This window comes from Lepidochelys olivacea (genome assembly GCF_965140295.1).
Source record: "Lepidochelys olivacea isolate rLepOli2 genome assembly, chromosome: 11".
Lineage (NCBI taxonomy): Eukaryota > Metazoa > Chordata > Testudines > Cheloniidae > Lepidochelys > Lepidochelys olivacea.
In genome coordinates, this window is record NC_140421.1 from 41729545 (window position 1) to 41751083 (window position 21539).

The 21539-nt window shown below is 40.1% G+C and overlaps 1 protein-coding gene across 2 annotated transcripts in view; it reads left to right on the forward strand.

The window, feature by feature from the left end:
* The window catches only part of MAP3K20 (mitogen-activated protein kinase kinase kinase 20), a 125989-nt gene that overhangs the window by 83631 nt on the left and 20819 nt on the right, over positions 1-21539 (forward strand). Inside the window, exons 12-16 of one of the 2 annotated variants that reach the window (XM_084643367.1) lie at positions 13727-13771; positions 14966-14996; positions 15086-15225; positions 17400-17462; positions 21305-21397. In XM_084643367.1, coding sequence (XP_084499493.1) covers positions 13727-13771; positions 14966-14996; positions 15086-15225; positions 17400-17462; positions 21305-21397 — 372 coding nt within the window. Of the gene's footprint in view, positions 1-6415; positions 11462-13726; positions 13772-14965; positions 14997-15085; positions 15226-17399; positions 17463-21304; positions 21398-21539 lie in introns of those variants that run through there. The other variant, XM_084643368.1, reaches the window with a different exon arrangement.

The following is a 21539-nucleotide window of genomic DNA, read 5'->3' on the forward strand; positions in this document are numbered from 1 at the left end:
TTGTGACACTTCATAAATTTTTTGTTTTATATATTAAAGCTGCGTATTCAATAAAAGCACAATCCTGTTCTCATTAGACAACAAGAACTTTTCTGTTGACTTTAATGGAAACAGGATGGGGCCCTAAAAATAGTAACTTGTAGTCTCTGCAGAAAAAGACTTCAGAAATGTATCTGAGTGTTTGATAACTCGCTGTGCGAGGAACACATCTAAAATTGATGTCTTTACATTTTATAGAAGTCCACAAATCTTGAGTGAGGATTTGAGCCTTCAGTAGTTAATGTGTAGGACTGATAAATATCTTAGTACTAGAAAATGCACATTATTTTATTAACTGAAAGAAATGTGCCCATTTCCATGAATACATTAAAATAAATAGTATTTTCTGTATTAGCCTGAGCTCCTTGCTGAGGTTTAACTCTCATTGACTTCAGTGGAAATTTTGCTAGAAAGTGGAGTGCGTGGTCAGGCCCTGAGTGTTTGTACTGGAACAGAGTTAATTTAGCATCATAATTGTGATACTTGCTTAATAGAATTACAACACTTTTTTCTCCTTGTATTTTCAGTATTAGCCAAAACAAATATCAACTTAAGTTTGCAATAGTTTGCCATTCCCTTATGCAATCAGTTATGATTCTGTAGGTTCAGCATTCTAATACATAATTAAGTCCTGCATACATGGGAATATTGATTCTAGCCAATCCAGTTTACTTGCAACTTAGTTTTGAGGCACAGCGTATTGGCATTTATATGAATGAAGTTGTACACATGTTCCGGCTGTAAACATTTAGTAGTGTAATGATGAAGAATGAATGTTTTCCTATATCCAGACACTGTATGTTCTAAGTCGGTATCTGTGTGCTTGCTTTAACACCAGCAAACTTCCAGTAACTGAGCTGTGGGCCATCTCCTATACAGTGCACAGCACAAGATGCAGCCATAATGAGCCAATCTTTTTGTGAGCAAGGCCCTAAGGCTGTTTTATGCTGTACTTGCTTATCATGTCCACTTTTCACTTGTAGCTGGCATTGCTGAAGGAAGAATTCATTGTGCTAAGACCTGTTGTGCTTAACATGGACTTTCGTTCTGCATAACATTAACCCACCTCTCTTACTGCATTTAAATGATTGAGAACAGTGTGAAATACAGAGGTTTATTTTTCTGAGACCTTTAATGAACTACTGTGCTGCTGAACATCTCCATTTTCAAATTTTTGTGTAGACACAAAAACTTGCCCTGTTCTATCAGAGTTGCTTTCTTCATAGCAAAGTAGCGTCTATTCAGTGCTAATTTACAAATAAAAAGAAATCTTTTATTCCTAGCCATATGGAAAACAGCACTGATGGGTGTTCTCTTTGTAAGTGGTGATCCTTGCAGACAAGAGTCTCTGTGCTCCCTTCAAATGTGAAGCATGGAGGAGGGCAAATAAAACTAGAATTACGTAGAGCATGGGGGGTAGCTAGATCTATGCAACATGATCCCCCACTTCTCGGCGCTCATGGGAGCTGCATCATGATGTGGTAAAGACTCCATGCCTGTGGGTGGCAGGAAGAGACAGAGTCAGAGTAGCTGCCTCCTCTCTTCAGTAATATGAACAGGTGGAACTGCCAGAGAAGAGCAGCATGGCACACTGTCTGGAGTGATTCACAACTGTGAGTGCCAACTTCAGGGCAAACTGTCAAAAAGCAGGGCAGACACCCCAATCTGGTGGGATGTTCTGTGATCAGATTTCATCAACCAAGTAACAAATGTGAACTCTTGGATCACTGTCCTAGTCTTACCATAGAGTCACAGAAAGGCCCTTTGGGCACTCCAATCTATCTTGCTACTCAGGCATGCTGGACTTAGTGATAAATGGTCACTTGCACCAAAAATCACAAGATCCCAGTCCCAAGAGACCAGTCACTTATCTCAGATCAACTTATACCTTCAGTCTCGCACCAAAGACAATGCTGGTAGCCAATCCTATAGTAAACTAAATACTTATTAACTAGGAAAAAGAAATGAGAGCGTTATTTACAGGTTAAAGCAGACAACATATAAGCATAAATGAGTTACAATCTATGGTTCCAAAAGGTGACAGAGATGAAGTAAGCTGTCAGTGCCGAATGTCTTTTAGGGCTAATCTAGGTTGACCCAGGAGATTGCTGCTTTTGTTTCTTAGCTCCAGCCCTTGTGAGAGGCCAAGCTGCAAAGAGATAAATGTTTCTTCTTGCGAGGATCTTTATATGACCTTGCCCCAGAGTTAAAATTGATGGGATGAGGGCTCCTGCACATATCCTACACTGGCCCAGTTAGTCTTTATAGTCCTTCTTGGTGGGCAGGAAAACCACTCTTCTTGGCCAGATTCACAGATTCAGAGCAGACAATTTTACAATTATAAAGCAAAACTTTCATATTACCTTACAGCATGGGATACAGACATTAGTAAGATTAATGCACGCAGCAACTTATGAGCATTTTATGGAGTCTAAACACATCTTTACAAGTTTATCACCTATTTTAAAAAATATTAACTTATAGGTGAGCAGGTCTGGTTTCCAGCTATGAATTTTCAGTGCTCAACTGATGCCTACAGTGTGGGAGAGCCTCAGCAGTGGCTGGTGTGGCTGGCACCAGGAACTGCCAGAGCAGCAGTGGCCCCAGGGAGCACCCCAGGGCAGCCCCAGGAACAACCCAAGCAGCAGCGGTCCTGGGGGTGGCCAGAGCAGCAGCTCTGGGGGGTGGCCCTGGAGGCCATCAGGAGAGCGGTGCCCAGGGGGTCTTGGACCAGTGGGCCACCAGGGGAAGTCAGTCTCCACTGCTGGAGCAGAGGGCCCCCAGAGCAGCAGGGCCCAGGAGCAAAAATAGTCATGGGTATTTTTAGTAAAAGTCATGGACAGGTCATGGGCCATGAATTTTGGTTTATTGCCGGTGACCTGTCCATGACTTTTACTAAAAATACCCATGACTAAATCATAGCTTTACTCATGAGCAGCTTTAACTGACAGTCCAAGCAGTTTGCTCCCCTTGGATGCAAAAATGTAGGGGTCACCTGGAAAACACAAGGGAACTGTACTGCTAGTGAGGCACCCCAGAGAGCAGCACAGGAACCCAAGGATCTGCAGTGGTTGGAGATTCTTTCCTCAAAGATCCCTGGGCTCCATAGGTTTTGAAGAGTGTGATCCATCCAGAAGGCCACAAGTCCCTCTATTCCTCAGTCTTTTAGTGGGGTAGCACCCAAAAGATTTTTTTTAAATAAAGCCCACCTGCTACATGGAGTTTGCTTGAAGAGAGAAAACCCAAAAAAGTGAAGTGTGAGATTCTTATCTGTGTGGCTGTAATCTACTGTAAGTGAAGCAAGTAGATGTGTTTGAAGTTAATGGGAAGCATGTGTTAATGCACAGGAACAAACACAGAGAAACTGTTCTGGGAATCGAGCTGCGTTAGCCATAGGCTGAATAGATGGTTGCCACATTTAAGGGGCCAGTCCTGAGCAGCTCTTCTTTTAACTGCAGAGTTTCTCCCCACACCTGCATGAACCTGATCTCTGCTCTGTCTTGTGCAGTGGGCACTTTTTGCGTCTGATATTCTGTGACCACAACATCTCTTGTAAAGCACTGCTGCACAAAGGAATCTGGGGCTAATTTGGAGAATAAAACATAACCTGCTGCACACACTGTTTCCACAACAGGACACCATCTGAAGGAGGAAAGGCCAGAGAGAAGGGAATGGGTAGGTTCCCCTGGACTGGGTGTGCTAGAGGAAGGAAATTGGGAGGGATTGGTGAAGGTGTGCACCAAATTCAGTATTAACTTAGACTGCAATGTGCTTAGATCTGGCCATTTAAAAAAATAATATGGATTTCTGTTGTGGTTGCAACTGGAAATCCAGCTGAGGAGCAGGGCTCTTTTGTGGTAGGCACTGCACACTCATAACATAAAGACAGTCCGTCCCTGTAACAGAGCGTCCTTCCGTTCACCACAGAAATTGTGTGGACTCCAGTGGCTGTGCATTCACAGCACCCTTTTATTTTAAGTTCCTTCTGCCATTACCACAACAGTCCCTGTGCAACAGGAGGGTTACAATATCTATGGTTCTTTGGCCCTCTTCCCCAGACCTGAGGGGAACTGAGGACTCTCTTCCCTGAGGACTTCCTGCCAGCCTGATAATTACCTCAGTCAGCTTCCTCTGGGAATTAATTAGCATCTAAGTGATCAGAGTTCACTCCCTGCGCTCTGTCACACTCCCCCAGAGAGCTCTTAGACACAGATTTTAAAAGGTGTTTAGGCATTTCTGCACTAAACATTGCAACGCCTGTCTCATTTCAAAAGGCATTTAGGCACTTAGGAGCCTAAATCCCATTGACTTCCAATGGGTACTTTTACACTGCAATTAAAAACCCACGGCTGGCCTGTGCCAGCTGACTTGGGCTCATGGGGCCTGGGCTAAGGGGCTGTTTAATTGCAGTGTAGACTTCTGGGCTTGGGCTGCAGCCTGAACTAAGGGACCCTCCCACCTCAAAGGGTCTGAGAGCTTGGGCTCCAGCCCAAGCCCGGAAGTCTACACTGCAGTTAAACAGCCCCGCAGCCCGAGTCAGCTGGCATGGGTCAGCTTAATTGCAATGTAGACATAGCCCAATGGGCCTTAAAATCGCAAGTGCCCAAATCCTTTGTGAAAGTGAGACTTCAGATTTTACATCACTTTGGTGTTGCAATGCTGATTTCAGCAACACCTGAACACCTTTAAAAATCTGGGCTTTAGTCTTTCTATATGATAAGAGGCAACCGGTGAATACAACAAATACATGGGGGAACACAAAGAACAGTGAGGTGATTATAGTTAGCGTAATGAGCAGCAGTCACAGCACACCAGCTGCCTAGCCATTGTCAAATGTTGTGTAGCCATCATGACAGAGGTGAGATTTAGAGAAACACTTGGAGGAGGACAATATAGTAGTTTTGTAGATTTTTATGGGGGACTCCTCCCATGCATAAGGAGGATTCTGATATGCCTAAAATCCCCATAAAGGGGCTGAAATCGCTCTCTGCCATGGAAGTAGTATAAACTGGGCATCCTGAAACTATGCTCAAGGTTTCTAAGTACTACTCCCCAAACCCCCATAAATAGGAGCCTTGCTTTTTTTGTACTGAGTAAGATTTTATGGTAGAAGGTGACTTGTTTGGGTTTTTTTTCCTAGACAGCTTACAGCTTATAAAATTAAAGCTTAAGTGTAGGAGGTATCATATCATTCATAGATAGAGCTCTGTGATTTAAGGAGAATGATATAATGGGTCCCCATGTGTTACACACCATTGTAATAATTTTCCCAGTAACAAATTGTGAGCAGAAAATGGACTGAGCAGTTGTGATTAGGTTAAACAAGATGTCTGGAAAGCAATACAGACATAGTTTGGAAAACAGCTCTGGAAATAAAGGCCATTTCAGCAGTACAGAAATAGCATAACATGCTGCCCCTTTAGTAGGTTAATTTTGAATCAAACACCAGAGCTCTTGCTCACTGTGGAGAGCAGGTATGTTATAGAGGTTACTAGCTTGGCCTCCTTGAAGAGGCATTAATCGTGATTTAGCTCCAGAGGACATTTTTCATTCAATTTGGAAAAAAATAGTAGTAACAAACTAGGTCAGGAAAATGCCCTGATGTGTAGGTGGAGATTAAATCAGTAATGCCTTGTATTGCAGGGTATACAGAAACACACCAAATATATGTTGATATCAATGAATAACACAACATAAATTGCTAAGGTTTACAGAAGCAATTTATTAATAGTCTAGACTGGAGACCTGCTCCTACTTCCATTGAAGTTGGTAAAAATTTTGTCTCTGACTTTAACAGTGGCAGGAATGGTCCATAACCCTTCTTTTGATTGTGGCCTCAAAAATGGTGAACAAAAAGTTAATTCAGTCTATCCAGATCTGTACATACTCGTTACTGCTGTGGTATCTTCTGACCTCTAGATAAAAACATTTCTCTCTGCACCAGGGGCTTTTCTAGGTTCTTTAACCCTAAGCTGATTTATTGTTCAATTCTGAAAGCTAAAATTTAGCAACTCAATCGAGCCGTGGCTCTGCTTGTACCTAGATTCCTGTGGTAAAGTCCACATGGGTTAGAGAAATGTTGTAAACCATTTTGTATGGTACAAAAAGAGAGAGTCAAAAGTTGGCACTTCCTTTCGACATGAAAGCTGGGCTACCTGTGGTCCTCTGCACGCTGTTTGGTGGTGGTTTTGCTCTCTCATTTTTAAAAAATTTAAGCCAAGTCTGTTCTAATGAATTCTTACTTGAGCTCCGTGTTTTGATTCACTAATCATTTTGCTTTCTGTTTATTGCTAACTAATCTGGTAGTGTCTTTTTTGCCTTGAATTGAATTGGTTCTAACTTTCCTTTTTACTCTGTCCCTTCCTCCTTTAAATAGCTTTTCTTACCTATTGCTGCAAGAATGTCTCAGGAGTCTTACTTTGAAACTAAAACAGAGGAATCAAACAGTGCAGAGATGTCATGTCAGATCACAGCAACAAGTAACGGGGAGGTAGCTGGCATGAACCAAAGTCTGCAGGCCTTGATGATGAAGGGCTTTGGGGATATCTTCTCTATGAACCAAGCAGGATCTGTCCTGCATTCTGGAATGCAGATAAACATGCAAGCCAAAAAGAATTCTTCTAAAACCACCTCTATGAGAAAGGGGAAGAAAATCAACATGGCTGTGGGTTTCAGAGAATTTGACTGGTCAGATGATGATGATGAAGATGATGATGATGATGATACAGATGATTCTAGTGAATGAAGTTAGAAATCTAATTAAGGCTAAAATTGGTTTCTAGCAAATCAAAGCAATAAAGTTTCAGAAAAATCATCCTGTCATTTTGGTCTGTTTTAAACCCTGTAAAAGAAACAAAAGCAAAAACACTACATTTTTCTGGGCTAGACATATTTGTATGTTAAAAATATATCTTGTTGGTTTTTAGATTGTGTTGACCTATTTTTGCTTTGCTGAAATTTGGAACTAAAATTTCAAAACAAATCAATGTTTTTAAAACCCAACAAATATAGCTGCAGCTCACATTTATGCTGTAATATTTGGTATCTGATTACAGAAACTTCTGTGGCTGAATGTTTAAGATCTGAAAACAATGGAGGAACTTAAATACCTATTTTACTTCCATTACTTTTTTCTCTTTGTTTTTGTTTTTGTAGTTTTCTTTATCCTTTTTATTGTTGATCATATGAATATATTTGTGTTTCCATGTGGGCTTTTCCTATACAATCCATTCTTTCTGACTGCTACAGTGAAGTTGTTTTGCTAAATTTGTGATTTCTCAATCATTTTCAAGGCAATATCCTGTGATATCATAAATACATTACTAAGAAGGACAAGCAGGGCTGAGAAAAATAAAGCCCTTATAAACACACAGTTTAAGAAACAGCAACTGAATACAGACAATCACTGGTAATAGATAATTTGTATAAATGTTCTTTTCTCTTTCTCTTTAATTTGTGAAATTCACTCTTTAGTACAGCCACTTATAATAAAACCTCACCACCTAATTGCATTGTGGTAGTCTACAAGCTCACTGGTTTTCGGTTACATTGATGTAAATCCAGGAAATATCATTAACTTTGATGGATTTACTCTGGATTTATTCCGGTTTAGCTGAGAGCAAAATTGGTCTTAGGTTATTTATAGCAATTTTTTATCTTGCTGTAACTATTAAACCATTTATCACTGTCCTTCCCCGAATAGGGGGGGGAGAGACATTTTAAAAGTGAGCCCTCCTACTGTGGCTTAAGCTAAAGTCTCAGTGATGACGTGAAGAATATTCTCTAGAGTTTAAATATCCATTTTTCTGCTGTGAAATCATTTTTAAAATATTGCCACTGTTATGATTCATCCTAAAATTGAATATATAAGTATCTGTTGCAGTAATTACACCACAAACCCTCTGTCCGGAACAGTGAGTGTATTTTCCTGATGAACTCTTTGGTGATGGTACAGAAAGAGAGAAGGAAACAGATACATTTGCACCTACAAGTGCAGAAGAAAGGCCCATTGTAAAATGTTTGTCAAATAAAGAAGGGCAAAAACTTTTAAAGAAAAGTGTTACTTTCATGTTCAGTTGGATTTGAGGGGATAATTAAACTCCTAAGTGCCATGTGTTGGTGGTGGTTCTCTCATGAAAAATGGCGATTAGTGCTGTTTAAATACCTTAGAAAGTAGAATCATTACATGATAGCAGATCTGAAGTTGGATCTCCAAGAGTTTGGGACATTATATTCTATTATTTAGAAATAAGAGAAAAAGTTCTTGAAGTTTTAAAATTAGCTTTTCTAGGGTAACGAGTGCAATCTTTGAGATGTGAAAGGTAGCTAGCTTCCTTATCTAAGGTCCAGTGCTGTTCTGGCCACCTGTAAAGCACTCAGTGCTTTCAACTATGCTTGAGTTCAACAGGAGCTAAAGATGCTCAGCACCTCGCAGGATTGGGCCCTTAACTATATGAAATGTATAGCATTTGAGCCAAGTTCCACCCTCTTGCTAGCAGGTTCAAGTCCCTTGGATTGAAGTTAGCTTTGTGATATCTGGAGCAATTTTTTCATGCTAATAAGAATTTGTAATTTCAACACTGAACGGTGCAATACGTTCTTATTGGGAGAATTTACTGTATCTAGTCCAAGTGAAATTTGCTCCTACAAGATCAGTGGTAGTAGCATTTTAGGAGCACTAAACAAAGTGACTGAGGGTGTGGGGAGGGACAGAGAATAGGAAAGGGGCAACAAATTAAATGGAAATGGCAGCAAACAAGCTATTTCCAAATGCAGATTTGTATTGTTTTTTAAGTCTGCACCTGCTAACAGCTACCGCCGCGACATTATTTTTATAACCGCTATACTACACGCAGGAAAAATGGAAGGATTTGTATAATCTAATATGTGTCTATGTTAAACTACTGTACCATATTTCTAGTGTAGAGTTGCACAGCTGTAACTGAAGTCAAAATTGAACCCAGTATGTTTAGAAATGCAAAAACAAAAATATCTCTTCTTAGTACTGATACTGATACTTTGCACTTTTAAAGCACCTAATAATCTCAATGCACTTTGTACAGATACGTGTTGGTTTTAATTAGATGTGCAAATCCACTTCTTGATTTAAATCTTCACCTAATAAATATTCCAACACTACTATATCACATCACTTTTTTGTTGAGGACAGATATTCTCATGCATCTCTCATTAAAGTGAATAGGAGTTATTTGAGCATAATAAATGGAATAATTTGGCATTTTTTACATAGAGAGCAGAGCTGGTAAAAAGAATTTAAATTTAGTTTTTCAGTGAAAAACAAGGACAACATTTCCATGACTTGTCTATTTTTTAGCCAACTCTAATAAAGATATATTGAGAGATAAAGCAATAACTCTCGAAACATTTATTTTCATGTTCAAAGTAGAAAGGCCCTAGAATTGTTGTAAAAGAAAGATCTACTAAGCTTAAGGCTTTCCCCAAACTTTTTTGTTGTGGTTCCTTTAAAGTATGATTATATTTAGAATAGTAGCTTGGCTTAAAAAATGACATTGTGGAGGTCGATTTTTTTATTCTCCTATAATGACTGTCATACCAAACGTGTTCAGTTTACAAGTCAAAAATAAATTGTGCTTGACTATCCAGCTATGTTTCTGCCTCGAACATCCTCACTATATTTTAATTTTGAAAGATTTTGGTTGACAGTTCTGTTGATATGGAGGCAGAACAAAACCATTTTGATCTTCCACCGTTGATTTGCTCTGCAGTGCTAGCAGAATTAAACTTGTTTTTTAATCTATCTAGATGTCCAATCACCAAAGTGTCTACAATAGTTACTAATAATAGTTAACAGTTACATAGCATGTCACATGATCAAAGCATTAACCAAAAGTTAACTAAGGAATCCTCCCAGGGCCTTATGAGGCAGATAAGGTAAAGTGTTGTTATCCTATTTCACAGCTGGAGAAGCTGATATAGAGAAGTTAAAGGCCAAATTTGAACTTCTCATTTTTACTCAGTCATTATACTTAAACTAACACTGTCTTCAGTAGGGCATATTTCCTGACCTGAGGAACTCAGAGTTTAGCCCTTTTATTTACTCAAAGCCACATAGTGAGCTGGGATTAGAACTCAGGATTTCCTGACTCCTAACCCAGTTCTCATTCTTTCGGACTTGGAAAAGATGCAGGGAATAGATATGCTGAGTAAGACTATTTTAATGTAGTCACTTTTATGACTGTAATAGCACTAATGCTTTAGAATAGCAATTGCTCTGAGATCTAATGCTTAGATCTGAGGACTTGTTTCAGGGCTTATATAGTTTGTGGAGTGTTTTGGATATGCTTGATTAGCTGGCCATATTTGTTAACTGTAGTACTTGGACTTAGTCTTCTCTAGATGCCGGGGATTTTTGAGACCTGAGATCTGAAGTAGCTCTTCGGCACAATGTCATGTTCTTGACTTGTTCATTTATCATTTGCAGTATTTTGTTAGATAGTGATTTCATTTCATTGTAGATCTTAAAGCAGTTATTCTAATTAAATATTGATACATTGATCTAATTAAATAATTGATACATTATATTGCTATCAGCAGCAGTAAATCCACAGCACGTAAAATAAAGCTAATAAGTAACTAGCAAAGTTACTGTACATCTTTAGTAAGCTATTTCCTGTTTTTGTAATAAGGCAGCTTTTACAGGTTTTTAATAAGACCTCCAACTTGACAGAGGTTTAATTATAGGCCAATAGAGAATCCATTCTGTTCTTCCAACTTTCATGTAGGAAAATAGGCTCACAGGACATACAGTAATTTTTACAGTCCTTAAAATCTACCAGTAGAAATCTGGAGAGGAATGCATTTTCCCCCTGACTCCAACTTAGTGCACACTATTAAGTCTGTATAGAGGTTTCTGGTGTGTGAAGGTTTAGTTTCAGGACTGTAGTACCAGCAACCTACATTAAACATTTTACGTTGTGTGCAAAATATTCTGCTGACTTTTAAAGTCAGATATAGTCCACTGCATTTTCTTGCTTTTGCACTCTTTAAAAAGTTTTGTACTGAATACTAGGAAATGATTCTATTTATACTCCAAGTGTGAGCAAATGAAATTTGAATAGAAAATATTTTCACAGCGTTAGAAAACTTCATCCCTTCCTACTGAAATACTATCCTGAGCAAAACCTGTGCCAAAACTATTGTGGCAAACTGACTAGCTAATTTGTATGGAACATGCAATGTTACACCCTCTTGTGGTAAGACCTTTCAGTAGTCAGTTGTTTTCTTCACCGCACTTAACATGTGATGTCTTGCTTTATTCACAGTATGGATTTGGTTTTCCAGTTTTTCAAAAAAATGTAATGTATTCAATTTTCTCAGTTGGTGTCATAAACTTGATTTTGATGTGAAGTTTTTTCCTTTGCTTCTCTTTGTTCCAATCTTCTATTTTGCAATAAACATTTTGACAGTACATTTTATGCTTCTGTGTTCTTGTGTAAACCGCTGCTATTAAAGGGATTCCTCATTGCCTTCTGCTTTGATCTTTTTCATATTATGCAGGGTGTGGCATTTCCCCCTTTTTCCTCTTTGTTTGTTTGTTTGTAAATATATTTAACATTTCACATCGCTAATTTTCCTCTCCTAAAAATGGGAATCATCTGAAAAGTCACTGTGTGTAAGCAAGAATGGAATATTGAACTCGTGCAATGGTAGAATACACAATGAACTACAGCAAACTGTTGTACTCAAAGTTCCCAATGGAAAGGAAAACACCAGCCCATTTGGAATTTAAGGGCAATTATGTTAATTATTTATTGCAAATATTGTGGGTCTCTGCCTTCACAAGGGTCATCATGGTTTGCCAGATCCTGCCCAACCTAGTTGCCAGCGATAGGTGGACCCCTTCCATCCTACAACCCTCTCCGCCCCTATTTAATTGTCACGAGGGGAGCCTTTTCTGGATTTTCCTGACTTGTAATCAGTAGGTTATGAAGCTTGGGCCATGCATGGGGAAGTTAGGGGGACGAGGGAAACTTGCCTTTCTGTGTGGCAGTCGAAGCCAGCTTCCCATCCCAGTGACCACTTAGCTCAGGCATTGTTGGCTTTGTCCATCTGAGGAGGCCATTTCTGTCCTGGAAGAGTTATGGCAGGAAGGGGTGGGCAGCGGGGCAGGTGGGGGGAGAGGGTCAAGTGATCTTCACATGGATGGACAGGGATTGTCTGATAAAATGGTTGTGGTGAGGAAGGAATTTTCCTTGGAAGCAGATTGGCCAAGCCACTGGGGTGGGGGTGGGGGTGGGGGGTTGCTTTCCTCTGTGCATCTTGCAGTGTTCAGCAGAAGCTGTAGTTCAGGACACAGGAAACAAGTGTAAGACAGTCATGAATCCATCAGTGGGAATCCATACGGGAAGAGCAGAAAGACTTGTCACAAGTTTGGGTGGAAGTCATTGTGGGAGGCACCTGTTGTCCCACAGTCTGCAGGGTCAGGGAAAGGAGGAGACTAATAGATAATGATTTGAAAACATGGGGTGGCTTCCATGCATAGGCACAAGGTCTTTCAGGTGTGAGGGAGGAATTCTGGAGAGGAGGAACTGCAACTGCCAAGAGATTGGGCACTAGGGTGCTTCTGGCTTGCACGGCCCACAATGTAAGGAGACCAGAAACACTGATGGTTGACCAGTGAAATCTGAATTACCGTTTGGTAGTGAAGTAATTCAGTAAATTTTCAGCCAGAGTATGGTGGCAAGAGTTTGGGTGACACTGTCAATTCAGATCCATCTAATTAACAGGATACCAATGAGAAGATAATATAGCTTAGAATAACCCATTCTTTAGCTAGTTAGATGGAGGTTACTATCTCAGTGAGATCTTTCACTGTGTCATCTTCAAACCATTCCTGATTTCACTGACAGATCCATCCCCTCATGTATCAAGCAGATTCTGGTCTGATGCCCGCATACTTCAAGGGGAGAATCCTGATCCACCATATAACAAAGTGTACCATACATGGTACGTGGTATGTGGCATTCAGCTGGCTGTGAAGTGTCCCCTTCAGGTTTTGTTCCACAGCTCCTAAAAGGAATGATCATGCAGGTGTAGGCGGGAACCGACGGGTAAAAGGGGACAAACAAACTTGTACCTTAATCAGTAAGGAAGTCTAGCTGCAGTGACCCAGTCCCAAGTCAGTTGTGCTGTCCTTGTTATGCAGTGACCGCTTCTTTCACTCTACAGAAAACCTCCCTCCCAGCTGATATTGGGAAAGACCAAGACACAGCTTTCACTACTGGAGTCAAGCGATAGTAAAAGCAATGGTACAACACAAGGAGAGAGCGGTGACTAGTGAGCCCCACTTGAGGGGATGCGGCTGGTGACAAAATTCCAAGACTGCTTTTGTTGCTTGGTGATCTCCTGACTAGTTTTGCCCCCAGGAGGTGTTGGGACTATTCCATCACTGCTGTAATATCACTGAAGCCAGCCTGTGATCACTTTGACTAATATGTGAACATGAGGAATGCTACTTTGATGGCACTTTATGCAGTAATCCATGGAATAATGGGGAAAGTCCTCATCACAACCAGGAGGCTTATGGCTTAGCTGGAGAGGAGGTGCCAAATAAAATCAGCCACCAAAGTAAAACTGGGGGGAGACCTGAGCAAATGATCAGACAAGAAGAGCAATATTACTCTTTCAATTCATGTTTCTCACACAGTTGCTGCCTTCCTTTGATATTTGCGCGTGGACTGAAGAAGATGTGGTAAGCATTTTGTACTAATTCTGTCAGCATTGTTTTTATGTAGCTATAAAAGAAAACTGATGCATCATAATAAATAAAATCTAGATTGTGGACAAGATTTGAGAAATCTGTGGGCAAGATTCTAGTACTATATATTTTTAAAATTCCTGTTCCAAAAAAGATTTTAAAATGACCTGATCCTGAAAGAGGAAGGACTTTATCACCTTGGTGAAATGGTCACATGCTCAGAGACCTGTTTAAAGCATTTGGCTTGGCAGATTATCAGCCCAGAGTATATGCTGCTGAATTGTCATAGGCAGGTGGGTATTGCCATTCTTCAACAAAGAAACTTCAAAAACAGACTCCAGCAAGAAACTGCAGAACTGGAATTAATTTGCAAACTGGACACCATTAAATTAGGCTTGAATAAAGACTGGGAGTGGATGAGTCATTACACAAAGTAAAAACTATTTCCCCATATTAATTTTTCCCCGGCTGTTACTCACAGCTTCTTGACAACTGTTTGAAATGAGCCATCCTGATTATCACTACAAAAGTTTTTTTTCTCCTGCTTATAATAGCCCACCTTACTTGATTGGTCTTGTTAGAGTTGGTATGGCAACCCCTATTTTTTCATGTTCTCTTTATATATCTTCCTACTGTATTTTCCACTGCATGCATCCGATGAAGTGGGTTTAGCATATGCCCAAATAAATTTGTTCGTCTCTAAGGTGCCACAAGTACTCCTCATTTTTTTGCTGATACAGACTAACACGGCTACCGCTCTGATAGTGGTTTTAATATCCCTTTCAGCAGCCTTTTGGTACATCATGTGGTCATTTAAGTAAAGGTTACTGAAGGACTAACTGAAAAGCCAATGCAAAGTAGTAATGGTCCAAGCTGCTGAACTTGTCCCATTCATCACACAACAAATTGATCAATCTACATTAGGAGCAGTAGCAATTAAAAACAATAATAAACTAAAAAAATGGCTGCAAAGCAGAAGGAAATTTATCGTAAATAACAAACTTGCAAGATAGCCCTGAAAAGTAAATATAATGGAGAAGTTTGATTCCCTTGTCCCACCACTAAAAAGACTTTTAATTTTTGTTTTAAAATTGAATTATGAGCATTATATTTTTGAGTGTTTTGAGGTGCTGTAACCTATACATTTTAATTGTGTGACCTTCAAAACTGCTTTTTTTTTTTATACAGTACTTTTGGCTGCACCAGCTTGTTGGAAAAGGTAAACTACACATTATAGCTCACAGATTTAACTTTTTTTTTCCCAGTGAAGAGCACTATGGATTTCTGTATAATCTTTCATATCTTAAGGTGATGCTTCCGGTGAGATGAATGTTTATGCCAACTTGTTTAAGGAAAATCATATCACTGGGAAACGGTTGCTTCTTATAGAAGAAGAAGATTTAAAGGACATGGGAATTCTTTCCAAAGGACATATCATTCATTTAAAGGTATCTTAACAACACATCTTGATAATCACAGTAGTAAATATTGACAATGTAAATGACAGTGTAAATGTTGACAGAAATCATCAGTTTTATCCAGCATAAGAGAAGATCTAAAGCTAAGGCTAGAAAAACCTTTTTGAGAAAAAGGGTCATACCCAGAACTTGCTTGCAATAGGCACCAAAGCAAACCTAAACACTTTGAGATGCCAAAAAGATTGGTAACCTTGAGTTTTTGATGTGGTGTTGTTTTTTTTCTCTCTTATAAATACCCATGCTCCACTGCATTTCCTGGTTTTGGCTGGGACAGGAATAGGAAATATTGCAAAAGACTCTTTTAATAGTATCTCCCACCTAAGTGAAACCTTTGGAAATCTTAGGACAGAACCTGTTCTCACAAGACTTCCAGCCTAATCAGAGAGGTCCGGATAAACACCAAAAATGTATTTGAACTGAAATCTCTGAACATCTTGAGTTTCACCAATCATCTCTAATTTAAAACTGCTTTGTGTACCAAACACTCTATTCTTGAACAATTGTAAAGATAGTTGAGTGCTAGTGGGTATGGCTCCTTTGCTGTCTGAGCTTTATCTCATCCACAAGAGATTGTATTGCTCTAATTATCTAATAGTTACACTGAATCCAGCAAAACCCTTGGCCTGAAAGTAGTAACTGATGTAGTAGTAATAATATTTACTTCCAGTCACAGAACATGGCTTACATACCTGTGGTTCTGCTCTGAAACATGTCTTGAAAATGGCATTGTGGGCTTCCATTATGTCTGAGTGATTCTGTATACAATGTTCTCCATTTACTAGTAAAAGGATGCTTTTTGTCTGATTGTCAGCGCTGAGAGTCGCACTAGGTTATATCTATCTTTTGCATCAGCACAATAAAGGTATTACAGTCCAAATTAATATTGCATTTCTGTGGGTTGTACGCCGTTGTTTCCAAGTAGTTCCATTAGTGACATGTGTGATTGCCCTCTGCAGGGGTTGATCAGATGAAACTTATTAAAACTTGGTAAATAAATGGACACAGACCATGGAATAGAGCAGCAGTTCCCAACTGGCGGTCTGCGGCCCACTGAGGGGGCCATGAACCATTTCAGGGGGTCTGCCAAGCACGACCGCTCAGAGCCCCGAGTCCAGGTACCCCATGGGGCTGAAGCCCAGAGCCCCAGTGCCTTGAGCTCCCAGAGAAGCCGCCCCGCACAGCTGAAGCCCTGAGCCCCCTATCCCCATGGGGCTAAAGCTCTGAGCTGCCTCTTTACCCCAAGCATCAGAAGCTCCAGCCCCCTTCGTTCCGTGGGGCTCAAGCTTCTCCCCCCACATTGCAGCTGAAGCCCAATCCACCTCCCCCGAAGCTGGGCCATGGAGTTTTTATAGCATGCTGGTGGGGCCCCCAAAAGGAAACGGTTTAGAACCCCTGGAATAGAGAATGCAGTTCTTGCTGAGTTGGCTCAGTGAGGCTAACAGAAGTAAAAACCTGTACAAACCTATATTTGTGATTGAGGGTATGTCTACACTGTAACTAGGAGTGTGCTTCCCAGTGCCCATCGGCAGTCATGCAAATCTTCTTGAGCTAGTGTGCTAAAACTTTCAGTAAAAAGAAAAGGAGTACTTGTGGCACCTTAGAGACTAACCAATTTATTTGAGCATGAGCTTTCGTGAGCTACAGCTCACTTCATCGGATGCATGCCGTGGAAACTGCAGCAGACTTTATTTATACACAGAGAATATGCATAGTCTGTGTGGTATGTAGCCCAACATAGCATGGGCAGCAGCTCAAGCTAGCCATCTGAGTACAAGCCCACCTGGACCCCCGGGTAGCTGCTGCCTATGCTAACCCTGTCTACACTGCTATTGTGGAGCTAGCACGTGTCTGTCTACCCATCTGTGAAAGCACATGCCCAGCTGCAGTGTAGATAGACCCTAAATTAAGCAGATCTGACTCTGAATACTCACAAGGGGACAGATCTGCTGAGTAAGAAGATGCCATTTTAGAGTCCCTTTTTAGAACAGAACTGTACATTAAGATTGGATACAGAGAACACTATGCACACTGAATGAGTTACTTACACACACACACACACACAGAGTGCTGTTTTTCAGTCCTGCATTTACGCTTTACATCATGATGAACTATGGTCTGATTTGGGTTTGTTTGGTTTCTTACAGACTGCTATTGAGAGGTTAACTCATGATTACCTAAACATGTTTCATTTCCCACCATTAATTAAGGTCAGTATTTATTTACTTATTTAAAAGGTGCTGCCTGCCTTGACTCGATAAATGTATCTATTCCTGTACCTATGCTGTGCTACTAGGCCTTACACTTAGTATAGGGTACACATCTACGTTGTCACTATCTGTGGCAGATTTTTGAGGTCAAGTTAGCAATATGAGTGTGCGTATCAGAACAAGTAATATCACAACAATACACCCTCTCAATGAGGTTCAAAGAATTAATACAACAGAAAGATGTCTTGCAGGTTAACATATGATGGTAATATCATAAGGCCAGATTGTGACCCCTCGTACTTGCATGGGTGAGCAGTTACTCCCATCAGTAATGCCACTGAAATCAGTGGATTATTCATGTGAGTAACTACTCGTTGTGTGCAAAGTAGTTCCAATCCAGACCATAATGAGCACATCATTCCTTACTCTGTTGTCTTACAGGAGAAAATAATTATGTACTATAGTAGTCATTCTTTTGTTTCCTTTTTAAGCCCCCTGCATGCTAACCATACATCTTTTGGGTTTTGTGATATCAGCAACAACAGGTAGGACACCAACAAAGATAGACCTGCTCTACCCCTCCTCCAGGGTCCTTCCTTTGGATTTAAGATATAAAGACTCAACTGACTTTTAGAGCTTACCATGAAACCCAAGGAGGGTGAGGTAATTTCTTCTGTTGAACAAACATCTGTTGGTGAGAGGGACAAGCTTTAAGAATTGTGGTAAGAAAATTGTCTCTCTCATGAACAGAAGTTGGTCCAATAAAAGATATTAACTCACCCACCTTGTCTCTCTAATATCCTGGAATCAACATGACTGCAACTACACTGCATACATCAAACCAAAGGAATTCTGTCAGCTAATCAGATAGTACTAGACCCCAAAGTATTCAGTTGCTTTTATAGCTGTTATAATTTACAGCACAACAATACAGTGAGACCCACTTAAAATAAAGTCCATCGTACAATCAAAGGAAAATCCATAATTGTTTACTGCATTGCAAATTTCAAGCCATAATTCCAGTTACTATGGACAGCTGCTCAAAATGACATTGTTCTGTGAAATAACGGCTTCATATGGAGCTGAAAGTGCTCAACACCTCATAGGAGCTTGCCCTGTAACAGGCTGCCAGTGTTTATAGTGTAACACAAGCTAATTTGTGAGTTCTGGTATATATAGTCAGATAGCAGACTGCGAAGAGCTACAGAGAGACCTCACAAAACTGGGTGACTGTGCAACAAAATGGCAGATGAAATTCAATGTTGATAAATGCAAACTAATGCACATTGGAAAACTATACACATAAAATGATGGGGTCTATATTAGCTGTCACCACTCAAGAAAGAGATCTTGGAGTCATTGTGGATAGTTCTCTGAAAACTTCCACTCAGTGTCATGGGGCAGTCAAAAAAGCGAACAGAATGTTGGGAATCATTAAGAAAGGGATAGATAATGAGACAGAAAATATCATATTGCCTCTATATAAATCCATGGTAGGCCCACATCTTGAATACTGTGTGCAGATGTGATTGTCCCATCGCAAAAAAGATGTATTGGAATTGGAAAAGGTTCAGAAAAGAGCAACAAAAATTATTAAAGGCATGAAACAGCTTCCGTATGAGGAGAGATTAATAAGACTGGGACTCTACAGCTTGGAAAAGAGATGACTAAGGGAGGATATGATAGAGGTCTATAAAATTGTGACTGGTTTCGAGAAAGGAAATAAGGAAGTGTTATTTACTCCTTATAACACAAGAACTAGGGGTCACCAAATGAAATTAATAGGCAGCAGATTTAAAACGAACAAAAGGAAGTATTTCTTCACAGAATGCGCAGTCAACCCGTGGAACTCTTTTCCAGAGGATGTTGTGAAGGCCAAGATTATAACAGGCTTCAAAAAAGAACTAGATAGAATTATCGTAGAACCATAGGACTGGAAGGGACCTCGAGAGGTGATCTAGTCCAGTCCCCTGCACTCGTGACAGAACAAAGTATTATCTAGACCATTCCTGACTGGTGTTTGTCTAACCTGCTCTTAAAAATCTCCAGTGATGGAGATTCCACAGCCTCCCTCGTCAGTTTATTCCAGTGCTAACCTGACAGTTAGAAAGTTTTTCCTAATGTCCAACCTAAACCTTCCTTGCTTCAATTTAAGCCCATTGCTTCTTGTGCTATCCTCAGAGGTTAAGAAAAACTATTTTTCTCTCTCCTCCTTGTAACAACCTTTTACATACTTGAAAACTATCATGTCCCCTCTGTCTTCTCTTTTCCAGACTAAACAAACCCAATTTTTTCAATCTTCCCTCATAGGTCATGTTTTCTAGACATTTAATCATTTTTGTTGCTCTTCTCTGGACACTCTCCAATTCGTTCACATCTTTCCTGAAATGTGGTGCCCAGAACCGGACACAATACTCCAGTTGAGGCCTAATCAGCGCAGAATAGAGAGGAAGAATTACTACTTGCGTCTTGCTTACAACACTCCTTCTAATACATTCCAGAATGATATTTGCTTTTTTTCCAGTAGTGTTACACTGTTGACTGATATTTAGCTTGTGGTCCACTATGACCCCCAGATCCCTTTCTGCAGTATTCCTTCCTAGGCAGCCATTTCCAATTTTGTATGTGTGCAACTGATTGTTCCTCCCTAAGTGGAGTACTTTTCATTTGTCCTTATTGAATTTCATCCTATTTACTTCAGACTATTTCTCCAGTTTGTCCAGATCATTTTGAATTTTAATCCTATCCTCCAAAGAACTTGCAACCCCTTCCAGCTTGATATCGTCCTCAAATTTTATAAGTGTACTCTCTGTCATTATCTAAATCATTAATGAAGATATTGAACAGAACCGGACCCAGAACTGATGCCTGAGGGACCCCACTTGTTATGTCCTTCCAGCATGACTGTGAACCACTGATAACTACTCTCTGGGAACGGTTTTCCAGCCAGTTATGCACCCACCTTATAGTAGCTCCATCTAGGTTGCATTTCCCTAGTTTGTTTATGAGAAGGTCATGCAAGACAGTATCAAAAGCTTTACTAAAGTCAAGATATACCGAGTCTACCCCTATCCACAAGGCTTGTTAACCCTGTCAAAGAAAGCTATCAGGTTGGTTTGACAGGATTTGTTCTTGACAAATCCATGCTGACTGTTACTTGTCACCTTATTATCTTCTAGATGTTTGCAAATTGATTGCTAAATTATTGGCTCCATTATCTTTCCGGATACAGAAGTTAAGCTGACTGGTCTGTAAATTCTCTGGCTTGTCCTTATTTTCCCTTTTTATAGATGGGCACTATATTTGCCCTTTTCCAGTCTTCTGGAATCTCTCCTGTCTTCCATGACTTTTCAAAGATAATTGCTAATGGCTCATATATCTCCTCAGTCAGCTCCTTGAGTATTCTAGGGTACATTTCATCAGGCCCTGGTGACTTGAAGACATAGATAAGTTCATGGAGGATAGCTCCATCAATGGCTATTAGCCAGGATGGGGAGGGATGGTGACCCTATTCTCTGTCTCCCAGTAGTTGGGAATGGGTGATAGGGAATGGATCACTTGATGATTACCTGTTCTGTTCATTCCCTCTGGGGCACCTGGCATTGGCCGCTGTCAGAAGACAGGATACTGGACTAGAGGAACCTTTTGGTCTGACCCCGTACGGCCGTTCCTATGTTTTTATGTGGAACTACTGAGAGGACGGCAGTATCATCTGACCAGCCAATAGATTTGTAACATACAAAAGGAAAGGGTATTAAACTCATACTGTCAAATGTAGCCGGGTCACCAACTCACAGAGACTCATAATAGAGGTAATTTCTTACACTGTGTTTCTGTGATAGGATTCTGTAAGTGGAAATGAAGAAAACATGGAGAAAGTAGTGAACCTGGAACTTGTTTTTGGTTATCACTTGAAACTTGGAAATGGTCCACAGGTAAATGAATCTTGTTGGGATAATATCATTTTATTTCTGTTTCTTTAATCATTACTCAAACGGCCCAATGTCTGTAGAAATATTTTCCATTTATTATGTGAATCCTGCTACTCAGAAAATCACTGAGCAAATTTCAAAGTAC